Below are 27,871 nucleotides of genomic sequence, written 5' to 3' on the forward strand. Positions count from 1 at the left end.
GAGATTGTATTTGCAATTTTACAGCCGTGTTTTCGTACAAATCTCAGACTTATGTTTGCTTGATATTAATTCGTTGGTACAAGAGCTGAGTGAAGTGTTGATTGCTGCAAGCTGGCGTCACCATTTACAGGAGAGAACTCTCTCACTACAGAAACGAATGGGGCCGATGAAGGGAGCTGTCTCTGTGCTTTGATTTCTGCAATAGCCATTGATGTTTTGTAAGCATGTAGTACAATTACACGTTCCTTAAAAGTACATATGCACTAAGCAATCCTGGTACCCGAAACATAAGAGTTCGTCATGTTGTGTTACCAGAGGTGTTACCCAAAAATGTTTTGTTCATGAACATATATGCTGACATTAAATAAGCATGCAGTTGAAGTAAAAACCCTGCGTGAAATGTAATAGTTCCTATCAACTTACAGCAACATATGTTATGTAAATGTCTAAAAGCATTAGCTGTTTTTATCAATGATGACTATCTGTTTGAGATTTTTTTTCTAACATTAGTTGAGATTCGTCATTTGTAATCTGTGAAATATTGGCAACCAGTATTGTCGTTGTCGGATAACATCCACCACCTCTATTTTACCGTACTCGGCAAAGACAGAAAATGGCTGTATTTTAGAACTTCATCACATGCGCAGATGACATGACGAATTCTTAACATTAATATTGATGGCATCTTTAAGCTTAAATATGTTCTCTTGATGGATGTTGCAAAACAAAACATGACAGGTGTCTTAAAATATAAGTTGTATTTTTGGTTCGAGACGACAGAAAGAAAAAGAGAGGCTTGTCGAAGTCAACACGGCTTGATTGGGCTGTAATTTGTAAATACCACAAAACTATGGCTTTTATTTATGGTATTCTTTCCAGTTAAAAAAACATTCAAGTTGAAAAGCTGTATTCTCATGGAGTACATCATATGTAACTCAATCGAGAAATTAATATGATGCAAATTATACCCATGTATATGAATATATGGCATCGTTTGTCATTTCCAAGTTAAAAATCAGTAAATTCATTTTCCGATCCTCCATTGCATCAAAACAATTCCATACGAAACTGATTAAACAATTTCTGATCTTGAATAAGCAGAATTAATTTGAGTTTTGAATCCAAATCAATTTTAAATGATATGAAAATGAAATACACTGTACGTTACAGAAGAAGCCTGTTAGACCGTGAGATGTCGGTCACCAGCAGAATCTATTTTAAACGATATGGAAATGAAATATGTTACAAGTATACAGTTAAACCGAGAGATGTCGGTCACCAGCAGAATGAAGGATAAAAATATGATGACATCACAGACCATACTTATCTACCAAAGTGTTGAGACATGATATCTGTCAGATAACTGCCATTACGTCGTCACCACATTGTCTTCCATGTAAAATGTGGTATTACGGGGAAATAGGAACTTAGTTTCGCATAGATCTATAATCTAAGCTACAGATTTTAAAAACTAGACTTTTTAAGGATGTAAACTTCTGAAAAGTTAAAATTTCCTTGTCAATTTTCAATTGTCGATTTTGAGAAATTGCCTCATAAAGACACCATTTTAGCAAAAGATTGGATTAATGGGGATGCACAATAAGCCATAGTCATATTTTCATATTTTCAAATAGGTCGTATGATATGCATGAATGCTTGCAGAATTTAAATTACAATTATCTTCTTAAGATATGTTATGTTTGATAAGTTTGATACTTTTTAAGAATAGCCGCATTTGCTACCTCTACCCCTGAATTTTGAGCTACTATTTTTGGTAAACTGTAACAACGTTTAGAAACAGTTCTGGTATCAAACATTTGAAATTAATTTACAAAACTAATGGGGAAAAGTTGCTTCTTCTTAAAAAAAAGTAAAGAAAAAATTGGGGTGTAAATAAGCGCTGCTCAAATTTCACAAAATGTAAAAACATTACAAAAATGTTTCATTTCACAAATTAATTTTTACTGTTTTAATTATAATGAACCAGTAATTATTCACAACAAAATTAGCTCGATACAAACAACAATGCTGTTGCAGTGATAATTTAAGCAAAAAATAGTTGAACAAAAATATCAATTTTATAAATAAAAATTTGGTGCTACTGAAAGCGAAGAAAGACTTATTTTCAAAATGGTCGCCAAATGGGTCATTTCTTAAAACTCTCATATGAACAATCTACAATCAATAAAAATGTAGAAACGACAACTTGCTACATATGATTGATATTTTTTTTTTAATTTAAAAATCTCAAACCTTAATTGAAATAAGACTTCACTGAGACCGAAACCTCAGAAGAACACATCCTTTAGCCAAAATATATAAAGACAGCCGGTTTGAGTGATATTACAAATTACGAATATGGAGATCAACAATAACCTGCTTCAATTAGTCATGTCAATTAACGGTACGCTATCAGGAATTATATCTTTGTTTTGTGAATCTCACTTCAACTTGACGTTTACCTGACCTAGATTTCTCTGTATGACAATAATCGTCGATTAACTGGCCATCTGCATGGTTTGTAATTCTTTCCAGAAACACTTTGTGCTTCTCTTTATTTAGATAACTTTTTAGGCTATGTATAAAAGGATGATGAAAAAGATAACGTAATACATTATTTATTTATCAGTAAAAAGTTGTATTTTTATGTTAAGATTACATTATGATATTTAAGCTAATTAAAGCTATTAAAAACAAGTACATAATTTGTTTAATAGTATGCAGCTATTGATACGTGGTCTTAAATGAGTGATACGCGTCCATTAAAAACTACCCAATATATTTCCAAGATTTCGACGTCAATATGGAGGGTAAATGTGATCAAATGAAGCTAGTAACAAATTGGCTACGTAACAGAACCACATAATTCAGTCAACACGTTCCGCGTGGTTAATCCGTCAATTCACATTTCATATTTCCCACGTGACGGTGTTAATTAATAATTAATTTGTAGAGTAATTAAGCCCGAGCGATAATGTATAAAATTATGTTTCCTATTAGTGGCTTCATTAAGGCTTATTTGCATATTGTAATATAAACTTGATGGGACGTCGGTGTCACAATGGTGTGTGGAGGAGAACATTATACAATATAGATTTGTGCTTCAGTAGAATTAAATCACCCGTATTCCTTTGATAATCAATAGCACTGGACTATATACTGCTATTGTTGACACATTTTAAACAAATTAGGGACACTACATGAGTGTTCTAGACAAAACATATAAAGTCAGGTATATGACTGTTAAAATGGTAAAATATGGTAGATAAAGATGAAAATATGGTCAAAAATCTGGCAAATAGTTTGAATTTCAAAAAGTACACCTATGCAATATATATATATAATTATCGATCTTTTATAATGTAAAATGTATATTTTTGATTATAGAAATATCTGATGTAACATCCAATTAATAAAATGATCCATTTTGAGAATTCACTTATTTCCGTTAAAGTTCCATTATGTTTTTATAAATGCTCTTCAAACTAAATATCGATGATCCTTATGAATTTATCTTTTCTTAATTTTGTTCAAATATGTACATTTTCGACAAAAATGTGAATGTCTGAAAATAGCCAATGTGCCTTGCCTGGTCGTACCCGGACGTTTACAAACGTGTGGACTGTGGCATCAACAGAGCGTAACAACAGAATCCCCCATCATTGCTACAATCCTGATTAACCACGACATATTTAATCAAGAAATATAGCCATAAAGATATCAACTCTATAATTTAACGAAATATGGTAATTTTTACGGTGAATATATTACGAAAACATAACGGGACTTTAACTGACGGTGACCATTTTGACAAATTGTGCTCTAGTGCCATAGGACACAACCATCCTTACCAATATGTTAGTAACGTTCCAGTAGAAGTTGTCTCTGTCTATACTTGAAATAGACACATGACAAGGAGTTTATTTATCAAACAACACTTGTCATCTTCCAAAAACTATAAAATATTTTAAAAGAAGCATTTGTATAACGTGAGCAAAAGCGTATCACATTGGTCCGTTTTATTGACTCAATGATATGCAAAATGTTTTGAATGAAGATACCCTAGAGTCTGCTATATCGTGTAGACTATTCCGAACATCCGATTTTTTCTGTATTCATGGTAATTTCAGAGATCCAAGGCAAAGGTGTGAAAATTGTTTTTTTCATTATTTAAGTCCTAATTGATAAAACAAAATGGTATTTTGCAATTTTTACCTGCAACTCGTGGGTTCGTAAATTTCAGTTAAGAAAACAGATGGAAAATTGAAGATATAGGTCACAGTTAAGCATTTGTTCTATTTTAGCATTAAAAACTTTAATGATACATATATTTTACAACGATATGATAGATGAAGATTGATGTTTAGCAGTGAATCGTGACATGATCACATTATGATTACATTCTAGGATAATTTGTATAAATTATGTCATACTTAATGAATGTTATTATCTATCAATTAATTAAGCATCTTTTGGGGTTTTTTCATGTTTAAACCATGTATTTAAGTTATGTTAATTTGTTTTATGAGAAATTTACAAGCAACATATGCACTGAAGGTATATGTTAATTTGTTTTTATGAGAAAATTCCAAGCAACACAAACACTGAAGGTATAATGTAAGTATATTGTGCCAATTGCCCCACTATATGATTCTAAAAGGCGACTAAATTTTATCACGTGGTTATATAGATCAAATAACAAACAGTATAGATAAGGTCTCTTCGTCGTAACTTCCCTATCACTGTTAAACCAACTATTTAAAAACACTATCGCACCGTACACTAATTAGAGCCATGTGATACAGGTCCCAGATTTAGTTGTCTTTTACTATCATGCAGTAGGGCATTGGGCACATTTCCAACATTCTATCTTATTAGTTTAGCATTTTTGTTAGAATATATCCCATGTATATCTATCCTGATACATATGTACATATTTTCCTGTCATTAAATGGGTTGGGTTTTTATTGGAATTCAATTTCAAGGACAATTATTAAAATATTTCATTTCTTGAGTTTTAAGAATTGAGAAAACATAGTTACTTTCGATTACAGGTCATTACAGGTCACTACTCGCATGACTAATGTGGCTTAGCTTGAACGAATCGTGCATCCTTGGCTTCAATCAACACATCCCATCGGTAGAATGGAAATCACTCTACATGCAAAAATTGTTGATTTTTAATTTTCCTCTCAATATCTATGTCTATGATCGTATCGAAAAAAATGTAAACAACTATCGTCGGCCATTCTCTCTCGCTTCGAGCTCCCCCCAATGACGCCTCAGCGCCCCCTAAGTCAGAGGTACGTACCTCCTGCGCACCCCGATTCCGTTAACCTTCTCCACGGTGGGAAGGGACAGATATTTCGAAAGTGACAGGATGTTAAACTTATTCTATTCTGCTCAATTGAACATCTTTAACGATTTGACTTATTACATTGTTTGATTAATAAATGTGTCATCATTAACCGAGGAACTGCGGAAATCATTCATTGAATAGGAAAAATACTATGACAAATGGCAGATATCAATAAATGCTAAGAAAGCAAAAACGAAGAACTTCCAAACTAGAAAGAGAAACAAACAAAACATAATGTAAAACCGTTTATGTTCAAAAATCAGGAAATTAAACAAGTCTCTATAAATATTTAGGTACAACTATATGTTACAACGGTAAATTAAACATTTTGTTCTCAATTAGACAATATTTAAATAAAACAACTGTAGTATATGACTCTGAAAAAGTTGTTTAATTCTTTAGCAAGATCAATTTTAACATATCATTCTGAAATATGGTATGTTGACTTTTACAGTAAAATTGCAAATGCAAGTAAGAGCTAGTGTGAATAATTCAACATTTGACGGATTTTCAATACTAGATAAAACGCTATTTGATCAAATAAATTTAAAATTTAGCAAAATGGTCCTTTGGGTTGGAAAATATGCAGTAAATGTTGCTTCCAGTGATGAATAATGACTGTATATACTAGATTGTTTCATTAATACTCAAGCTTATTATTTGTATTATTTGGCTAGGATATTACAAGATGACATTAATAATCTTGTAAAAGAAGCTTTGAAGGTCAGTAAAAACATTCATGAAATTGGATCATATTTGTGGTTTCCATTCGTATCAAGTACATTGTATTATCAACGAAAATAACATCTCATTTGACATTAAAAGGGGAAATTTCAGAAGCCAGAGGAAGAAGCCAGAATAAAAAGGTCATTTAAAGAATTCATGCATTGTAGATTTGACATTATCTTCTCATGCAAAATGCAACTTTTAGATTGTAGTAATAAGATATTTCTATATATTAAACTTAAACAAAACTATAAAGAGGAATATTATCTTTCTTTATAAAATTTTGAATGTCGAAAATTGCTGGCAAAACTTCGAATCAGCAATCACAACCTAGAAATTGAAGATGGTAGGATAACAAATATACCTCGCCAGCACCGGTTTAGCAAATTTTGCAATATTGTAGAGGATGAAGCTCACTTCTCTTCATTCTCAAGTGTACAGTAAATTCTACTGAAAGAAAAACTTTCTTGTCTAAATACAAAAATAATTCTTTGTTCACATACTATGAAAATTTAGTAAAGTTATTGTCATCTAATGAGCCACAACTTCTGCAGGATTTTATTATTATTATTATTATTATCATGGTATTTATTCATGGATATTATATTTTGTAGGTCTTATCTATATATGCTATTCCATCAAATTTTATTTAAACAAAGAAAATGAACTAGACATCAAACAATAGCCATGTTAATTCTCTCCAAAAACATTCTCTAATAACTACAATGGAGATCTGACTACAGGCACATATAACCTTTCCCATCCTCGATACTCCAGGGGTTACCATAACTGACGTTATATCCATCCTTGGACTATCTCGTAGTAAAATTGAAGGCAGTTCAGAAGAAAATTTCTGACCAATCACAGGCCTGCAAAGATCTCCTTTGAAGACTACAGAGAGAGCGACGCCTAACATCAAAGCCACACAGTCAACCATAGTGTACCATTATATGGCTCTTTTGATGTACATCAAAGGACTAAATTACCTGTTCTGTCCGGTTGCCTCCAGTTTCGCTATGAGATAGTCCAGGGGTGTAGAGATCGTATGTGATTGGAACCCCTGGAGTATCGAGGATGAACCTTTCCAGGCCCTGACCCACACCTGGGCTGTGTTAACATACCTTGATAAATAAAGTTATTACTCTATAATTAGCAGTAAATATTCATGCTAGTTTGTACTTAGTCCACACCAAATGTACTTTAGAGTTATATATGATTGTCCTGTTTTAGTACTTTACTTAACTTACACTTATGATATATTTCATTCTTACCTATTCTTATATTTCAGCGTCGACAGATTCACAAAAATGCATGATCAAGCCAACCAAAGATCACAATATCTCACTTATCTATGTGTAATTGAACATTTCACACTGGAATGACATATTTTTGATATAAATTACCATATATTTTTATGTTAGGCAGATAAGTAATTCCAATAGTCCACTCAAATTGTTTTTAATATAGTTCCTTTGCAATGATTGATTCCAGATACGTATTTTAAACATTGTTCTTGATATCTTATGACCATGTATCTCAAATATACTATAAGCGTGATTCATGTCATTTTAATAAACAATATTGCTGCTTTTGATGATGTCATTTGTTGTTGTTTTAAGCTACTTAAGCGTTTTACTAACAAACAAACAAACAAAATCGGAATTATTGTGAGAAAAACTTCTGGCTACTAGTACCCCTTGTCTTAGAATGAAGAGAAATAATTGACTTTGCAATTTTTTGTTGGGTGACTAGAAAATAGAAAATCTAGGAAAAGCGCTTTGATGACGCCACATAAACCAGAATGGAAAAGCTTAATTTAAAGTAACAGCGGGTGTTGTATTTGTTTAGAATTTACTAAGTAACATTTGAAATAATTTCCTACATTAATTTAATATTTTCAAATACTTTCACTCATCAGTAAGGCTAATTATAGCCACTTTATCAATGTGAACATTGTCATTGCCGTAACGTTCAGCAGACGACAGCATGATGTCTTCGGCGATGTGGTTAATTGAGGTAGCACTGTAAAGTAGGCCGGAGAGTTTCCGAAATCCCAAAGAGACACAAAACCTGCAAAATGAAGTACGCTGTATACACAAGCGGTTGTCCTTATTAATACAAGGAATTAACTGGTGATAAAATATTATTCAAAATGAAACTAAATCCAAATCGTTTGATGGTCGTAATGTTGAACTGGTATCTGATTCGTCCGTATACGATGTTCCACTCAATTATCACACACATCAATCATACGTGTTGTTTTAAAAGAAGCTGTTCAAAGAGAAGCAAACCCGTACAGTTTTGATAATGAAAACATCAAGAAAATTTATTTGATTGCACAAGATCTGAATCAGGTTTCTTCAAACATTCGGCCATCCAGTCGTAAAGAAGAAAAATACAACAGAAAACGGTCCTAGTTTTTATCCCTTGTTTTATAATTGCAATCATAATGTCAGCTTTTCCAAAAAATTAAATCCAAAATTGAGTTTGATCAAACATTATGCCACGTCCAAAACTTAAATAAATCAGAGTAAATTCCAATAAAGTTTTCATAAATGAAAACCGTAATAATAGCACCAATTACTTTGCCAATATTTCAAAAAATTGCGCAATTTGTTTATCAATAATACGTTGCAGTGCGCCTTGATGCTCTGGAGATAATTGATTTAGCCTTTGTATCACGTCTCGGTCTAAATTAACGCGCCTTTGATGTAGCTGATAATTCGGCGGTTAATTAGCCTCCACTAACTGGCCCGTTAATTACTTTTTGTCACGTATAAATTTTATTTTTCTAATTGACTTCTTCGTTCCTGGAACAGTACATACATCAACAGTTCGATCACATCCACTTTCATTAAGTAATTCTTAAAGTTCTCTTTTTTAAAGTATCTATAACTGAATTTAGTGCTTCTTTAAAAGATCCAGATATTGCGGGTTTTAAAGTTCCTAGTGTTTATAATGCCATTTATTTTGAATTGGTTGAGGTGTCACTTCCCCTGGTTCAGTTTATTGTGCAGAACTTTATAACCGTGGCAACACGTACTGTACCAGGGATTCTGATTGCTTCGTCACGCCGGCCAGAGGGTACTCAGTGACGTCATACGAATTTCCCGCCTAACATTTTAATTGTGTACGGATCACAGAATATATCATCCTTTGAAGTTCTCCTTTCATGTTCGATTTTTAAATTTTCAGTATTTTCTCTTTCTGCGTATTTATTACTGTGAAGTGGTTTGTGTTTTTTGCGCATTAATTATTTAATAGGAAATCTTCAGAGGTAATTGTCAAGTTCAATAAAAAGTAATCTGTAAATCAATTCCTAATTTGAGAGAGATTGCTTTGATAATCAAATTAATATTTTATTTTAGCCATAGCTAGTCGGCGACTAATTGTCGAGGCAATCCTCGCAAGGATATAGATCTCTGATTACGTGTTAATCAGGGTGGTATTCTCGCGGACCACCAGGGTAGTGAAAGCGAAATGTAGATTGTGATTAATAATTGAATTTAGTTGAATTAAATTCAATTAAACATCACATTCAGTTATCTGAACAAGTGGTATGTAGGAAGGAATTCTAGCTGACCATCAGGGTAGTGAACACCAGAAAAAAAATCGTGGAATAAAAAATTAATTTATTTGAATCAAATTCAATTGATCATCACATTCAGTTATCTTACCACGTGGCAATCAGGATGGACCTATCGCGGACCACTAGTGAAGTGAAGGCCAGAAAAGTAGATTGTGGAATTAAACAAATTCGATATCAAATTCAGTCATCCGACCACGTGGTAATCAGTGCTGGACTCCCGTGGACAACTTGAGTAATGAAGATTAGTAAAGTAGAATAATAATTAATTTAATTCTATCAAATTCAATTCACTGAGCATGATAAATTTTACCCAGTCAGAAGTTTAAACAGTAGCTCGTTTTCATCCGTCGTTGTTCGAAACATAAATGTTTAGTTATAGCGGTAAAACAAAAAGTAAAAGTTGAAGGTTGATCTTGATATGTCTTAAATGAATAAGTGAACGTTAATGAACTGACCAAAGATCGAATAATGAGAAAATGACGTCACACTTGCGGCTTCACCTATCTGATGCAGACATTACTGTATAGTTCATAACTTGTATGAAAAACAGATTTCTGAATCGGCCTTTTGTCAAGATTTGAATAATCCGATTTTCATGGTATGATTTTCTTGATCTTATCCTCCGCTATCTTCAATTTTATGACAATATTTATGACAGAATTGGATGATTAATTATCGCCGCTGACTGGGGTTAACTAGCCTCGTTCTGACCCATGTAGCCTCGATTTGACTAATAGGACACTTTGATGAATTTGCTTTCAGACAGATAAAATCTCAGTGAAACAACCATTGATTGCTTACCATATTTGAAACAGGTGATTTAGCATGAGTAACATATTATCGTTTGACATTCATTGAATCGTGTGTGAAAAACGATACATCTGTACCATTCGTAACAAAACACATAAATTGCAATATACATTTCCAATATTCGAACAGAATTGCAATATTGATTTTATGAATAACCGTATGCTCTTAAGTACATTATCGATAATTTGAATCGGACCATATTGGCTGTCGTTTTACGATCAGGAACCGTATATCTATTGGTCACGTGTGTCTATTTATTTAATATTACGTCACTTCAACTGTTTCTTAGATGACAATTATTGACATACATGTCCATAAAAGAAACATTTCTGTGTACAATAAATATAAATATTATTTTCAACAGGAATCTTATCATTATATTCTTTCTGACTTACTTTCTTTTCCCTGACGTTTTTCTTGACACTAACTCACTTTTGTCCATGACTTGAGCGCTCGCCTGTGTGGAAGTGTTGAATGAGATTTCTTGAATCACTTGGGTTGATTAGTTGAATGGTGTTGGTATGGATTTTACCTCAGAGTCGGTATGCATCGGTATACCAACCTGGGCACGTGCAGGTTGTGAATCCTGAGCCGCGAAGCGGCGATGGAGTCACACTGCACGTGCCCAGGTTGGTACCGACTCTGAGGTAAGTATATGCGATAAAAATCGGATGAACCAGAAAGTGCAGGTCGATTTCGAATCCTTGAAAAATTGATTTTTCTTTTTAATAAAAATATAATTTTCAAATATGAAATTTGATTGGTTAACTCAATCGAAACCCTTTCCGCGATACACATTGTGTATATATACATGTAGGGCACGACTAGCGACTGCAGGAGGATACTATTTTCAGTCAACATTAATTAATGAAGATATTTCATTTTGTAGCAAAAACTGAAAAAACGAATAATACAGACTACGAATATGGAGCTCGCTGCTTTACAAAATACAGGTATATATACAAGTATCTAACAACATTTTATTATAATAAAAACATTGCAAATGTATTTTTGTGTCTTTTTGAGATTTATTATCATAATACCCTAAAAAGAAATAAACTTTTTGAATTGTTTGCTATCCTTATTTTACCGTCAATTTTACGGACATATATGTATAACATATATTTTCTGAATATTATGATTCTTTGCATACCATATTATTATATACAAAGGCGTCAACTTTACACTCTTGCGATTTTTAAATAAAGATGGAAGGAACCTCCGTTTCTCAAATATTGATTATATGTGCCCCTTTGATCCAGGCCCCATATGCAGACAGCCTTCATATGTAACAAACCCCTGTGGTCTAACCCATGTTTCATGCCCTACAGCTAGATATGCACGGACGCAGGCTGATAACTAAATACTAACTCGCTCAACTAACCTGTGCATGTGCATTGTAACGGGTAATACGTTCAATAACAATTCTAACCAAACAAAGGAGCTATACGGCAAAATACAATACAATACAATAAATATTTCAGTGAAAATTTCTTCATTAGGGGGGGGGAGAAAGGCTTCGATCTTTTACGTCGATTCTTTTAATATTACACATCTATTTACTTTTTCCAAAATATTATTGACGCATAATTATTTCTATTTGAAATCTTTTAAGCTAATTATGACACAGATCGCTTGAGTGCGAATAGATTTATAATTACCTTGGTGCTATTGAGTCAATGATATCCTATTTCATTTCAATTCCGATAACGAAGTATTTAAAAACAATCTGTTTAAAATAATATCAATTTTTCATGATAGCAGTTTAAACCTTAAAAACAATAACATGTAACCATCTTGAGAATTTTACCCCGGTTTGATTGATGTAATCAAGGCTGGCGTGGAGGGTCCCCTTGTCTAATACCTCTTGTCAAGTTCTGCACAAACTAGTTCTAAATGTGAAATCGAACTCACAAGGGTAACGTGTCAAACACGCTTATTGGAAAAGAAATAGACTTTTATTATTCTTTTATTTTTTCAGCCGATTCATTTAAGTCTGGTGAACAAATTTTGCTCTGTGACATATTGAAACTAAAATCACTAGCGAATTTTGAAAATTGTTTCCAAATTGAATTCAAAAAGAATTAGGAAGAAAACCCATTAAAATCTCATTTCATGTCAACGCGTTGCGTCACGCTTGTATTTACGGATCCGGAGACGCATCCGTTTCAGCTTTTACACCGTACCTGACTATCAACCGAGAAAACAAATTGGGGATTTTAAATCGTTTAACCCCAGAAATTTAAAAACAGATCAAATTTGTTCAGAACACAGATACACGGTACAGTTTTCAGCTTGCTGTGAACCTAGTCACACCATTTAAACTTAAGAGATGTGGCTTGATTTTATATGCAACAGAGACACTCATTGTGTAAATGTTTTCTGTGGAACTGTGACGTAACGCGTCTATACATCATCTGATGTAAACGACCTGTTGATTGGTTGTATTTGATGTCTAAACTGCACGTGGTGCCTTTTTATTAGGGGTCGAGTGGTGAAAGTGTACTAACACATTGCGAGTTCGAAACCCACACGTGGTAGTTTTCAGGTAATGACCGTTGGTTAGCAGCTTTTCTCAAAGTACTCCGGCTTCCCCAACTCATAAGACGTACTGTCTACAAGCAAATCATTTGTATGAGTATAGTGTATTTTACATGTGTGCATTGTATTATCATATAAACTGTTAATGAAAATTAGATGTACCAATTAAATACAAGGTCGATGTGTTCGTAAGCATTTCAACTTTGTTACATCGCTATACAAATAACATGGCGGACGGTCCGGGCCCCCATACGTCGCTGTTTATATCCGGTAGTCTGTGCCATTTGGAAATTAGCTTGTCTATCGTTACTGCATCATTCCCATCCAAACACTGCCGTGTATTGTAGTAAGGCTGTCTTATTAATTTTGTATCCCATCTCATTACGCTAATAAATATCTCGGCCTTAATTGAATCGTCGACAGAGCGATTGCGTACATCATGTGCTGTTAATAAAAGCCCGGTTGTCACGCTCGCATACAACTTAAATTGCTTTTGCGTTCCGTTACTTTGTTTACATATACCGTGATTTGGTAAAATGATATTGCCTGTATTAATTTTTGAAATTATAAATAAGTTACGAATGGACAATAGCAAACATTAATATCAGTCTCGGGTCGAGCGTTGGCACGCATGAGTATCGGTGAGAGCTGTGTCGGGTGGAAAATAATCTTGCTTTACTGATAACATCGACTGGTCCAACCTGTGGCGCAACACATTTTCCGGTGTTCATTTTCAATTTGTCACGTCATTTATAATTAAATACAGTCAATTTAAAAATCCAATATAAACTCGATTGGCAATTATTTGTTGGTGGCGTTTGATGCTGTTAAGGATGAAGAAAACAAAAGGCCAATCATTTTCATAATTCATAACATGAACGGCTGTTACCAGATTCCACTTCGATTTAATCTAATGATAATTTGCCTGACGAAAATCAAAGAGAATAAGTACTTATACGAGAGAAGTTTGGTATTAATTAGTAGTAGGCCTTAGAAGAGATAGCCTCGACATTTCAGGTGACAATGATGCTCTAGGATGTCATATTATACCTTGCCATCAAGTATGATTTAATTCTCTTATCCCGCTGTCGGAACACACGCAAATAACCCATTAAGATAAATCCGAACAGCTCCATATTTAATGAATTTTCAACGCGGATTTCCTGTGATAGGAAGAGCATGATCTTTTCTAGAAAGAGACCGTATAAAAAGTACTCGTTGGTTTTATGTTTGACGTACAAAATACACCGAGGAATTGTGAAGGATACGACAGGTATTGCTGCTCAAACAGTTGGACACAGCGTAACAAAATGGCTGCCGCCTCAAACACGAATCGGAAGATCTCGGCCAATTCCGTCATGACTCGGGTACAAGAGTGCCCATTGAACACAGTATGATGACAATCTTTTATAAAGACATCATATGCTTTGTGTGAATATTGACTTCTCCTTAAATTTATATGTCTACAGGCCATACGTGTAAATGCCTTACCTCGAAATCGAGAAGCGGAGGGACGAAACGGACAAGGGCTAACTAAACTAAAATATATGGTGGAGAATAGCTAACGTCGGGATTGACGGAGTGATATGAAGGGAACATCATTTACAGACCTTCTTCTCTTCCTACAACATTTACTATCTTTTCTCGTACGTGAAATACCATAGATTGCCTTATATATGTTCGTAAAATTCCTTAATATATACACATGTAAATACTGTCAATAAACAAACGATTTTTTTCTTAATAAAACGAAGGGAAGTAACTCCGATACTGACTTAGTGAAACGAAGGAAGTAACTCATATATCAGAGTCGGCTAATTTAAACTAATGTCCAGTATATAAGTGTATAAGGTAAAAAGTAGGTTGATATACGATGTCTGCCTTAAACCGTGATTGCTCCTCAACCGATAAGACAATGCAGGAGTAAATCATTGACAATAATCGTGGTTGTGATTTGTCATCGATGACGTAGTTATAAAATACATGTACATAGTATGTTGAATTTCACACTTTCTTTGTTTATAGCAACACAGTGTATACAAATGTACTTATTCCAGATTTACGTTGACATTAGTCTGATGTGGTTATCGACTAATTAACTCGAACTCGTTTACCTCGAAGACAATGTTTACTTCGAAGTTTTCCATTGGATCTAACGAGTTCGAGTTAAAGAGTTTGACTATACACAGTCCAGTGAATGCTGCATGAGCATAAATGCTAATGGAGAAAAATCAACTTTGAAACGGATGTCTTCGTAGTTTGTAGTTCATCAAATATTGATTATTCCATTAAATACAAAACATTGATACATAAACATCATTTATATTTATGAATTACACGTGCATTTCGCTTACCAATAGCGCGTGCGATATAGTACTGAGTGTGTGTCCCGTTAGACTGATGTAGGTTTCAGTAAAATAGCTCATTTCCGGTCTAAGATGAAATTAGTGCGAGCTCCTGTGACACGAAGCTATAAACGCATTGATGTCATCTATGATCAGAGTGGATTTTTCTCTTCCCAATTTATTTTCTTATTTAATTGAAAATTCCAGAGCTTTGAGTCTCCGAAAACCACCGGTGCAATTGAGTGAAAAAAGGCTATCAGTGTTTAGATATCAACGGCATGATAGTGATTCTAAATTAAACGTAAATTGGAATTTTATTTTAAACTTCTCGCTGCCATGATAAAATGTGAACTCATGTTACATCGTTCTGTTGTTGATTTGAAAGCAAAGCCCGATAGACGTTTGGTAGCTATGTGTTTTTATTGTATTCGCTGTTTTCACAAGCAGATGAAAATTGATACAAACAAATTCAACAAGCAACTGTTATCTGCGATCTACATCTCGTTTATATTAAACCAGCAAAGAGTTTATATCATAAATTGTGAATCTGATATATTACACAATTTAGAGGCCAAAACGAGGGTTAGATCAGCTCAGGAAACCCTATAACACGACATTAAAATTAATATCAATTAAATTCCATTCAAAATAATCACTGCATACTTAACGGAGAGATATTGGTCGCCATTCCCGCCGGGGTACAGGTTGTCATGCACGAGTGAAGATGGTATGGATTGCGGTATTTAGTTTATCTTGTTGCTTTTGAAATGTCATCGACATAATGTTATGAAGAAATACACAATCTAATTCATATCAGATGTTAGAAATGTATACCCACGAGAAGTTACTCATATTGGTGAAGTGGAGGTATAATCTATCAGGAAAATGGCATGAAAATATGCAAGTCTGCATCTTACATTTCCTTCTCCTCCCCTCCTTCTTCTCGCCTTCTTCATCATCATCATCGTCGTCGTCGTCGACGTCGTAATCTTCATCAACATCATCATCATCATCGTCGTCGTCGTCGTTGTCGCCGCCATTGTCGTCGTCGTAGTTGTCGGCGTCGGCATTATCAATTCTCCAATACCAACATCCAATCGGACACCATTAGGCTTTTCCCCACAAGTCGAAGAGTACCGATTGCACCAGCAGCAGTTACAACATCACCATCATCGTCGTCATCGTCATCGCCATTGTAAAAACATTCCCCTCAGTTGTAAGAATGGTCGTCTGTGTGACCATGTCTGTGGTATTTGTGTATTCCTCATAAGAGCTATTTTCCTTTCCTTATCTTAGATTCCTGATATCCTAGGATAACATTTACCGACAGACATCGGTCTTGAAGATCATTTCATTTCAAAATATTTTTTTTATTAAATCATTTGATTTAATAGGGATTGGGCAGCAGGCTATGCCTATATAAGCCCTCTCCCTGGTCTTGAAGATCCTTGTACAACACCGACCAACATCAGTAGATCTTAAAAATAAATTAAATAACCCTTTTTTTCTGGAGATAGTTCGATAGCATTGTCAAAAACAACTTCCGGAGGGCATTAATAATACAGTAAAACGCGGTAACAACTTATTACCTCTGGGTTCAACAAAATCACTTCGTAATAAGCATAGTTCGTTATAAGCATAGTTCGTTGTACACATATACAACAGGAACCTGTAAGGGGAACGAAAAGTACTACGTTATAACCATGAATAACGAATTCGTTATAAATGTGTATTACTGTTATCGACAAAACAAAGATCTGCCGAAATATGAACAAACGAAACTTCCATAGAGCAGCAAGGATCAACATAATCTGTCGATCCTTGAACAGCATTGAACATTGATTGTTGAAAACTTGGAAAAACACTTTTTAAGATCTTTTGTCATCATTTTCATATAAACCTTATGAATATTGTTTAATCAATGACATCGAAAAGGCACAACCTCTCTGGAGTCTTGGCAATTGACAATTCGGTTAGTCATAACTGATAGTGCCTATTACTTTAAGTAACAACTACAAGTATACGTAACTTCATTTTAACGATAACCTCCTCACGCAATCTAATTATTATTGTGTTAATTTTTTTGTGTCACATTATGATGGCAAACCAGTCATCCCTCTTCCTTTATGGCGAACGGTAAGCAGGGCCAGAAACATGCTTTACACGCTAAACATCAAGTCCTTGTTGCTTGGTTTTACCCTGTAATTCAATTACAACTGTGCTTTATTTCCATGCTCCTTCGGCTCGATTTCCCCCGCATATTACACCCACCACAGGTGTTCGTTTCTAATATAAGTATAAGTATAATACTGGGTCAAGGTCTATAACTCGGCCGGCCATATAACACTACCCAATTTCAGAAAAAGTATGATTATTAACCAACCGTATAGAATATGACAATAGGAATACTCTCAATCGACAGCCAGATAATTTATCTTTAATTTGGTATATGATACAATATATATCATGCCGTATAAATGTCACTAGGTATCCAGAAACATCGGAAAACAGACAGATTTCAACTGGTCGGACACAGTGGTGTCCTCCGATAAACACGCCAGGGCTCTAATGGGTAGCTCAAAAACCACTGCATGTCAACACTTCAGCGTCATAAGAATGAAAGTTTGGTAGAAAACAAACTTACCAGTTAGTAAATCCATGTATAAATCCCATCCATTTGCCTAACGTAGCCCTCTGAAATATCCGATTGAAAAATTTATGTCTCTAGCCGCCATGTAAGTATGTGTGCAGTAGATTTGTTTTGTTGGCGTTGATTGGCTCTCGAAAATTAATTGACCAATCAACGCCGATAAAACAAATGTACTACACACATATCAACATGGCGGCTAGAGACACACATTTTTTTCAATCGGAAATTTCAAAAGGCTGTATTGAGCAAATGGATGGTATATAGATAAACACTAACATACCGGTAAGTTTGTTTTTTACCAAACTTTTAAATGATTCCCATGAAGCTGAAATGTTGACATGCAGTGGTTTTTGAGCTACCCATTAGAGCCCTGGCGTGTTTATCAGAGGACACCACAGTGTCCGACCAGTTGAAATCTGGCTGTTTTCCGATGTTTCTGGATACCTAGTGACATTTATACGGCATGCTATATATTGTATCATATACCAAATTAAAGATAAATTATCTGACTGTCGATTGATAGTATTCCTATTGTCATATTCTATACGGTTGGTTAAAAATCATACTTTTTTTGAAATTGGGTAGTGTTATATGGCCGGCCGAGTTATAGACCTTGACCCAGTATTATACTTATACTTATATTAGAAACGAACACCTGTGCACCCACACATGTAATTAACTTTCATGCCCTGTGCTCGCCTTCCCTTATATTACACTAACAAACGTGATTAGCTTTCAGGTCCCTGTGTGACAAAGTCTAGCTCGCCTTTCCCTTGCATTACATTAAAAACTGTGATTAACTTTCATGTCCCTGTGTGACAAAGTATAGCTCGCCCTTCCCTTGCATTACACTAAAACTGTGATTAACTTTCAGGTCCCTGTGTGACAAAGTATAGCTCGCCTTTCCCTTGCATTACATTAAAACCGTGATTAACTTTCAGGTCCCTGTGTGACAAAGTATAGTTAGCAATTCCCGTGCATTACACTATAAAGTGTGATTAACTTTCAGGTCCCTGTGTGCCAAAGTATAACTCGCTTTTCCCGTGGGTGAAAATACTAACGCTATCATATACATTGATGTTGTAGTACATATCGCTCCGTCCGATCAATGTTATTTGTAACCCAACCAATTGGTCGGTAGATGGGATAATTTACTCGTGTAGATAAAAATAAAAAGTCTTTAGTGCCCAAAGAATGTCGCTATCAAATTAACACTGTATGTCATCAAATCATGATAAAACACATATATCCCGCATGCGCAAGATATGGTGATATATCTCAATTGGCGGCTCCTTTGATGTGCGAGATGTGTACTTGTGAAGGCAGCAGCTGTCGGGGACAGCTTCATCAGCCTCTCCGGGAAACAAATATCAGAATCCGAGAGAGCAGTGGAGGAATCTAGTCTAAAATGCGTAAATAGGAATTATATTGCAATCTTATGAATAACTATACAGAAATAAGAGAGAACTAGTATTGATTTTATTTCAAAATCGACTTCTAAATCGGTTAAATAACCCTGCAATATGTGGTTTGTTAGTGTGCCCGAGGATGACAAAGAAGCCGACCATTTGTCAAGAAAGGGGAGGGAGAGAGAGAGGGAGAGAGAGAGAGAGAGAGAGAGAGAGAGAGAGAGAGAGAGAGAGAGAGAGAAAGAGAGAGAGAGGGGGGGAGGGAGAGAGAGAGGGAGAGAGAGAGAGAGAGATTCGTATTCTTTAAATGGTTTATTTAGAGCTATCTCACTAGGAAATACCGCCGATGACACCGGACAGCGCACTCCACCCGATCACATTATACTGACAGCAGGCAAAGCAGTCGTCCCACTACTACTGAATATGATGTTAAACAAAATAAATCCAAAACTCTGACTCCAAATGATGATGAAACAACAGTTTTGAACAAGGAAATGTCTGAACATATCATTATATTTACATTCTGAGTGTAAGTCAATATATGAATCAACCAACTGATGAAAACAAGCATTTGCCTATGAAAACACTATGAATACACTATGAATACAACGATTCTCGAGCATCGATCAGTTGATTTCAAACATTACACCAGTTTCATATCAATAGAAAATAGTCCCCCAAAATATTTTAATCTACAATCTTTAATGTGTTGTTTCTTGATGTAGAATCAAATAAGGTTTACTGTAATAAGTCAATCAAATCTTTTTTTAATTATATTTCTTGTTTATCGTTTGTCATTTGCAAAAAAAGTTCGACCGGAAGCGGAAGCTTGAAAACGCGACGTTGTGGAACGACTTTGTCATCCATCTGTTCCATTAATCTCGATTCTCGTCGTATATGGGTGTCATAATTTCAAATATAATGTAATGACTTTTCAATAATTTTTATTTTCATAAATTATTCTAATATAAACATATTAAATCCCTATATGATATTGATATTGCGTAAACTAAATGCATGTTTAGCTTATCAAGAAGCAGAGTCAAGTTTGTAAATTCTATAGCTTGAGCAAATTACAATTATTCCCATCGCATAACAAAGTTATAATTTATCTTCATCTCATGACGTAAAAAAGATGTCGCCGTTTGTAACGAAGTCGTTGATTGGCTGATCAATACTACGATGTAACGATATCGCAGAAAATAGTCCCAAATAAGATTTGAAAATCATAGCACTTTATGAAGTAAGGTTTCGGGATATCTATCAATTAATCCTGAAATGATTTAAATTGCTTCAAAATGAAATGGAAACTAAATAATAGCAATCGTTTTTTCCAGTTCGATCATGACAATCATGACTGCAATAGTTAACGAAAAAAAAGCTTCTCGATTTCAACACGCAAATTTATTTCAACCAAATCGATTACAAAATCTACTTCTTGACACCTGTCGCTTTTAACGACTGTTTTAGACGATGAAAATTCAAATGTTGGAAATTTCTGCAGATATTTCATTTATAATTTTCAACATTCACAGTTAGTTTCTACGGGCACAAGGACCTGTGGTTGATTCGTGAAGATTCGAATCTCCTTCACCAGGTGGCGCAGTATGTAAACGGTAAAGAAACGAAACGAAACTTATAATGCATGCAGTGATATTACATGTTTTATGGACCAAAAGATCTGTTTTGGTGATGAAAGGCAAACCGTGTGCTTGACAATCTGTAATAGAACCTCCAATCTTAGCATCAGTTTGAAATAAAAATGTAGATTGATATCAGAAGGTAACAAAATTCACATATGTTTTTATAAAGAAAAGATATTTGATATCAAGCTATATTTCACATTATGTATATATACCAGAGAGCATATAATATAGATTGGCATAGTAACAGGAAATTGTCCTTAATAAGATCAAAACGTGAGCAAATAAATGAATATATATTCACAAATATCGTTTTGTATTACAGTAAAATGCTAGGAGAAAACGACATGGATCGGAAAGTGTTCGGAATGTCACAACAGGATCCGAATGTGTCACAACAGCCATTAAACAAACCGATATTGTATTTGTTTCAGAAAATGACCCGTTTTCTTCTGTCTCCTTACAATACGACCGTAATACTTCATCGTGGTCTTCATGAATTTAATAAAACCTGTAGCATATTCTCCCTGTTCAAATAATACTCCGCCGCCGTCTGTCGCTTCTGCTTCTAGTATCTGCCTTGTCGCTTCGTGTACCCGCTTGTTTTATGATGACCCCCAAGAAATGATTTGTTTACCCGCAAAGACTAGGCGGGGTAAATCTTCTGTCTATGAGAGCTCTTCCGCTTTAAGATTTCACTTGAATATATTTTTTAATGTTATGGAGAAATAACACAAAAAATCTGAGTGTTCTTCAAATAAACCAATAAGATTACACGCACTTTTTGTGTTATATCTCCATAACATAAAACTATATATTCAAGTTACTAATAATAATTCAATTTACTAAAGATAATCTATTCAAGTTTCCGAGTTCATCTTGGGACTTTTTTCTATGAAATCCATGCGCAGTTATATCAGCTAATCAGAAGAGACGTTACAACCCATTTTTTCCTTTATGGACTGATAAAATAATGTTTAAGCCAATGAAAATACTTGTTCCAAGCAAAATTGAATTAAAGACATTAAGTATTACACCAAAAGTTTGTAGAATACGAATTTTAACGATATTTGATTTACAAATGGTCTATGCGCTCTCTAGTGGGTCAGTATTGGTGTAAACTTTACTTAATTACCCGATCCCTATAGTCGTTGTGCTCGCTTCAAGAGACCGGAACTGATTCAACCCTTTTCATCTTTTCCAGGTTTTCTTTACATTTTTTACAAGTAATTCAGTTAAGATAATGTTGTTATATGTCTAATCATCTTGTTATTTTCTTTATTTATAAATATACATTATCTATTAATTTCTTTGTGTTGGTTTTAAGTCCAACTTCTAACAACGAAATGCGATTATATAAGAGCGCAAAATTACTTATATAACTGTATATTCTTAAAGAGGTGATATTTTTCTGAAATAAAAAAAATCGTGAATGTTTTTGCTTTGGCAGAATAACACAAACGTTATTCATCGCGGCTGCTAACTATTGAAGGATAGGGGTGATAAATAAATTCATCAAGATTTCATATAAATGAATAAAAATAATTTTGCATTTCTCCTTCAAAAAATAGCTTGAGTTGATATATATATATATATATATGTACTGTTAGCTGTTATTTTTCATCAATGTATATAAACCCGCTAATCGTGTGGGATCACCGGCTTTAGCTAACGACTACACCATATCGCCAGAAAAGTACGAGGGCTTTAGCTTATGGGTCAATATCGCCCTTAAAGTCCCCGAATGTAATTAGTATTCCCCCTTTACAATCACATAAAGAGAGGATTACTATAAATATGTTCCAATAATCATTTTAATAAATTTTTACCCCCATAAACATTCCGAACGGTAATTGGCTATGCACAACTCAAGGAATATATTTTGCTGTAAGTTTCCTGTGAACTTGAGCGTGGAAACCCAATTGCAAATGTATATTTCACAGGTGGAGATGACATGAATGAAGTTTGGTAAAATACATATCATGGTTGATTGATGGTTGGTCGGCTAATTAGATTAGCATCCTTTTAACACTCAGTGTTACTTAGGTGTCATTTAATAGTTTCCTTGACCTTTTTATACTTCTATTCCACTAATTTAAAAAAAACTACTCATAAATTAATGACGTAATACTCAAAAAGAGATGACGCTACACGTATCAATATTTAGCAGAGAGCAGATGACTCTATATTTATGACATCGTATACGGTTACTGTCATCTCGTTAGTTTTGTGAGGTGTTAGTCAGCAACCGTAGGGGATATAAAAAAAATACAATAATGGAAATCACAATTTTTTGTAACAATTTTATCTAGTATGGATTTCAAGAAAAATTCACAGCACATTTTTCATAGATAACATAGTTCACGTCACAATGTCTTATAAACATGTAATTATTATGATTATCGATTCGACACACGTGTACACACGCACACATGTACTTCACATGTACATTCCAGTTCCTCGGTAACAAAGTCATTTTAAAATTTGCGATTCTCCGTTATAATTATAATGTACAAAACTTGTAACTGTATGTCAATTACATAAATTGATGCTAATTCCCAAACTTACGTGATAATTTTGTCAGCCACTGAACACGTCACTATGGAAGGCACTACCTTACATAGTACATATAAATAACAAGTGTCTTTGTGTGTGGTAACTTGGGATATGTTCACAATTAGTCAGAATGCGTTAATTAAATTAATTACACAGCAGCGGCGTTGTTTCCTGTAGTCGCCAGTTTCTAGATACCTAATGTCAACAAAATTGGAAATCATAATTTTTGGTCTTAATAATTCTGTCTTTAAATTCAAGTGAATTATCTGCTCTTTTATATTATATTTTATAAAATGCGTCGTGTATTCCTACCCTCTTATCGGGAACATTCGACACTTTCCGTAAACGTTCCTCTTATCGGGAACCTCCGACACTTTCCGTAAACGTTTACGGAAAGTGTCGAAGGTTCCCGATTGCCTACCCTGAAGAGCAGATATATATATATGTGATTCAAATATGGAAATAATTATCAGATTCTTCAGATTGATGTTAAGAGGCTTTCAAGAGCAGTTAACTGTGTGATGGAAAACATAGTATAACTATCTGGTTTTTCGGTTTCATTCCAAGGGAAGATAATTTAATAAAATGTTATGAGTAATAAGCTGGAAAAATTGATGCAACAAAATAACTTAAATTTGACTACGGTATAGTTTAATATGACTGTGTCCATAGAGTTGACGTTGAGTCATTGTGAATTGAGAAAACAACTTCCAGGTATAACTCAATAAAATGTTGTTAGACAAATATCAAACTCCTTGTGTATAACTGCTGTGTTGTCAGTAATGTATGTTAATGTATTATCAGGAACTGATGAGTATTGTGGTACAAACTGTGAATTTAAATGTTATGGTTACCATGTAACACCAATTATACAAACACTTAACGACCACGTGTTCGTTAGTGAGCATGTCTATAGCATACACCATAACAGTGTCATTAAAACCATTATCACCATATCCCAAAGTGTTTGAACAGTGATCGAACAGAGTCGTCTGTCTTCGCGGATTGTAACAGATGTGTTATCAATTTCATGGATTCAGAATGTGTAAATAAAGATATATATTTTTGCGAGTTTGAATACTGAATTGACTGTCGTAATATGAATAAAACAAGAGATCATTCTGCACACCTGACATTCTTCCCACCTGGTGTAAATAAATTGCACTAAATTAGCGTTAGTAACGTAAGTAGTCTGAATTTGATTGCACTTCGTCAATATAAATGTACAAGTAGTACTGGTGTACAAGTACTACACACACACGATTATCACATGACCGGTCACATGATTTCAGCAAGCCTCATTTTAACCTGATACGTTGATGATCGTCATTCCGATGCAATGTTGCAGAAACACTTCATGAGTTGCAACAGAAATAGTGTAACATACTGTCAATCACAATCTCATCTTTGACGTCACCAGAACATGACGTCACTCGTCATCATTAAAAGATGTCCGTTGGTCCCAAGATATAGATAAATCGGTCCATTTGTCATGCGCCCGAAGCAGTACCGGTTGGTAACACGAGAACAAGCATATTAGAAATGTGATTCTGTTAATGACAACCAGCCAATGGGACACTTCGTTACATCGTCTCTAAACACTACACAGAAACACATAGGTCCTCCAATCAGTACGGCGATTACAATATTGTCCTGACTGTGTCGCCATATTTAATTCAGGAATTCAGCATACCTGTAAAAGATAAACGGGCTTAAATTACTTCAAAGAGAAATGAAAGAATATCATATTTACTTTACAAATGTATGTATCAATTATGACATATACAAGGTACAGCATAGTAGAAATATACCAAAGCACGATATTTTATTGACTGGATACCTTGCTTTAATCGTGGTTGGTTGTATACGTGACAAAAATAATATTGCGTTAGACCGCAATGTTTTGTATGCAAATGAAAATTATCAAATGTTGATCTGTTAATGAAATAAATACCAGTGTATAATTAATTGCACTCACATGAACTCAAACGTCTTTATTATCCATAATTGGAAATAAATAATGAACTAGAACATGGCCTCGTTTCTGTATCAGTTGAGTTACAGTTGTGAATAGTTAGTGAGTGAGACGTCATGTGTTATTGAGCGTAACGTCATTCTTTTAAGAGAAAACGACGTGGATGTCGCTCACAAAATAATGACGTCACAATGAAACATACTCTCGGAACTCCTCGGACGAAACTGTCGTACATTGACCTCGGGTGATTTACGAGAGCATTCATTTTGAAACTAAGGTACTATTTTCATAACAACTGGTTGCCACCGATCGCGAGGACACAACCCCTCGAAAAGTGCCAGTTCATCGATTCACAATGTTGTCTATCTCTATTTAGAAATTGTTACTTTCAATTCCTTAAAAAACGACTAGACTATATATGTTCAACATTTCAATAACTATTAACTTTCTTATAAGCTGTCAGGGCGTAATTCGGTTTTCCGGCGAAGATAATGTTTGATTTTCTTACATATTCTTACCCCTATCGCATACGAGGTTATGTTTTACATCCGAGGAGTTCTAATTGATGACACCTACCCACAAGGAAGGCAACTCTAGTATGCAATCACTAAATCGGTAAACACACATGTGTGATTTTATAACTGTTCATTTGTGTTATCCTTACGATGTTGCATCATATTGACAACGTTAACTTCAAGTCGATTGCATACTCTCTGATACGGATGTTAAAAAGCCATACTTCTTATTGTCTCAATATATAAAACCTAACTCAACATAGTAGGAGGCATCATCGACTTCATCAAACTACCATACTGACAAATCGTTTACCATGTCTCTAATATGACGGTACATGATTTTTTTTCCTGAATATTAGATTTATATGCATCTAGATAAAAGACGAACTAACAGATAACCGCATATCGAAATTACTTTCGTTTTCCACTTACGAAACCAACGAATCAGAAACATGCAAGTTTCCGCTTTAAAAATACTTTTCTTTGTTTACTTTTAGCCATTCTTGTTTTGTTGTAAACTATAGTTGCTTTTGTTTGTAATAAATTCAATATTAGTTTCCGTTTTCTCACTATTTCTATAACTAAGGACAACTGAACAAATCTTTTCTTTTGTAAGTAAATTATAGATTTATTTACCCGGAAGTGACGTCAGATTAGTAAAGATTACTCTTTTTCTCATAAGAATGTCAATTTACGTGAAATAGGTCTAGGGGAACAACAAGCGAATTACATTTTATATTGCTCTTACCAAGATAATGGCCACTTATAAACTTACAATTACCGCCAACTTCCCTATAACATGTGTAACTTATTTTGACAGCTGATGTTCGTTTCAGTGATTTGGATATCAGTTTACGTATTTAACTTTAAAGGGTTAATTTGACACCTAAAAATACGCCGAATTACCTCGCACTTCACAAGCTACACAACTACAAATGTAAGTGTTTCAAGTTTCCCTCCTACATTATTCATCTTTCAAAGTCAGTTACCAAGCAAGTTTTGTACGAGGCTAGGGCTAGTAAACTCAATACATTGCTAAACAAATTTCAGGCATCTGAAAAGGCTCTTTCTACTAATGGTTGTAATTAGGACCCAATTTGTGCTTCATTGGAACTCTCCAGGCAGGAAGTTTAATTAAGGCCCTTCATGGCTGTCACTCGCACCATCTGGGATTATTTGAAACTTATTTCACCCGAAATTCTAAATCGGCGTTAACTAGTGGGTTATTTAAAATGAAAGCAAAATACTACCGGGCACAGTAAAGCATTACACATAGGGATAATTAAGGCAAACGCTCACAAAGAGTTCTCACACCGGCGACATAAAATGGTGCCTCTTTTGAAAATGAGTGGCTATTTTTTATATTAGGACGGTGTGGTTTGAGGTGCAGCGTCAGATCGTTATCTCCATTCTGGGGGAGAGAGGCGAGGGAGGGGGAGGGGAGAGGGGCTAATGACCAATTACAAACTAATGATAAGAATCGAAGCCGTCATATAACGAATATCTCCGGGGACTAGGCAGTCCTTCACATCCCAAATGTTATCTGTAAGGGATGTTACGGATATAGTAGTCAGTAGAATGCCTGTACATAACTGGTGTTCATTAAACATCCAATTTGGATGAAAATCCTGTGAAAAATAAGAAAGAAAATATCAGTTGCTTAACTCCTCTCTTTCATGAGGAGTTGCCACAAATAATGACGGGCCCGACAAATTGGATCCTACCTTCACTAGTTAGTCCAATTAGGACTTAA

The 27,871-nt window shown here is 34.6% G+C and overlaps 1 protein-coding gene across 1 annotated transcript in view; it reads right to left on the reverse strand.

Moving 5' to 3' along the window:
- Positions 1-23,355: 23,355 nt before the first annotated feature.
- The window catches only part of LOC138321555 (LIM domain transcription factor LMO4.1-like), a 45,988-nt gene continuing 41,472 nt past the window's right edge, over positions 23,356-27,871 (reverse strand). The window contains exon 4 of the mRNA XM_069265303.1: positions 23,356-25,321. Within this exon, the coding sequence (XP_069121404.1) occupies positions 25,313-25,321 (9 nt within the window). The 3' untranslated portion in view covers positions 23,356-25,312. The remainder of the gene's footprint in view (positions 25,322-27,871) is intronic.

The sequence above is a fragment of the Argopecten irradians genome, chromosome 4 (genome assembly GCF_041381155.1).
Source record: "Argopecten irradians isolate NY chromosome 4, Ai_NY, whole genome shotgun sequence".
Taxonomy (NCBI): Eukaryota; Metazoa; Mollusca; class Bivalvia; order Pectinida; family Pectinidae; genus Argopecten; species Argopecten irradians.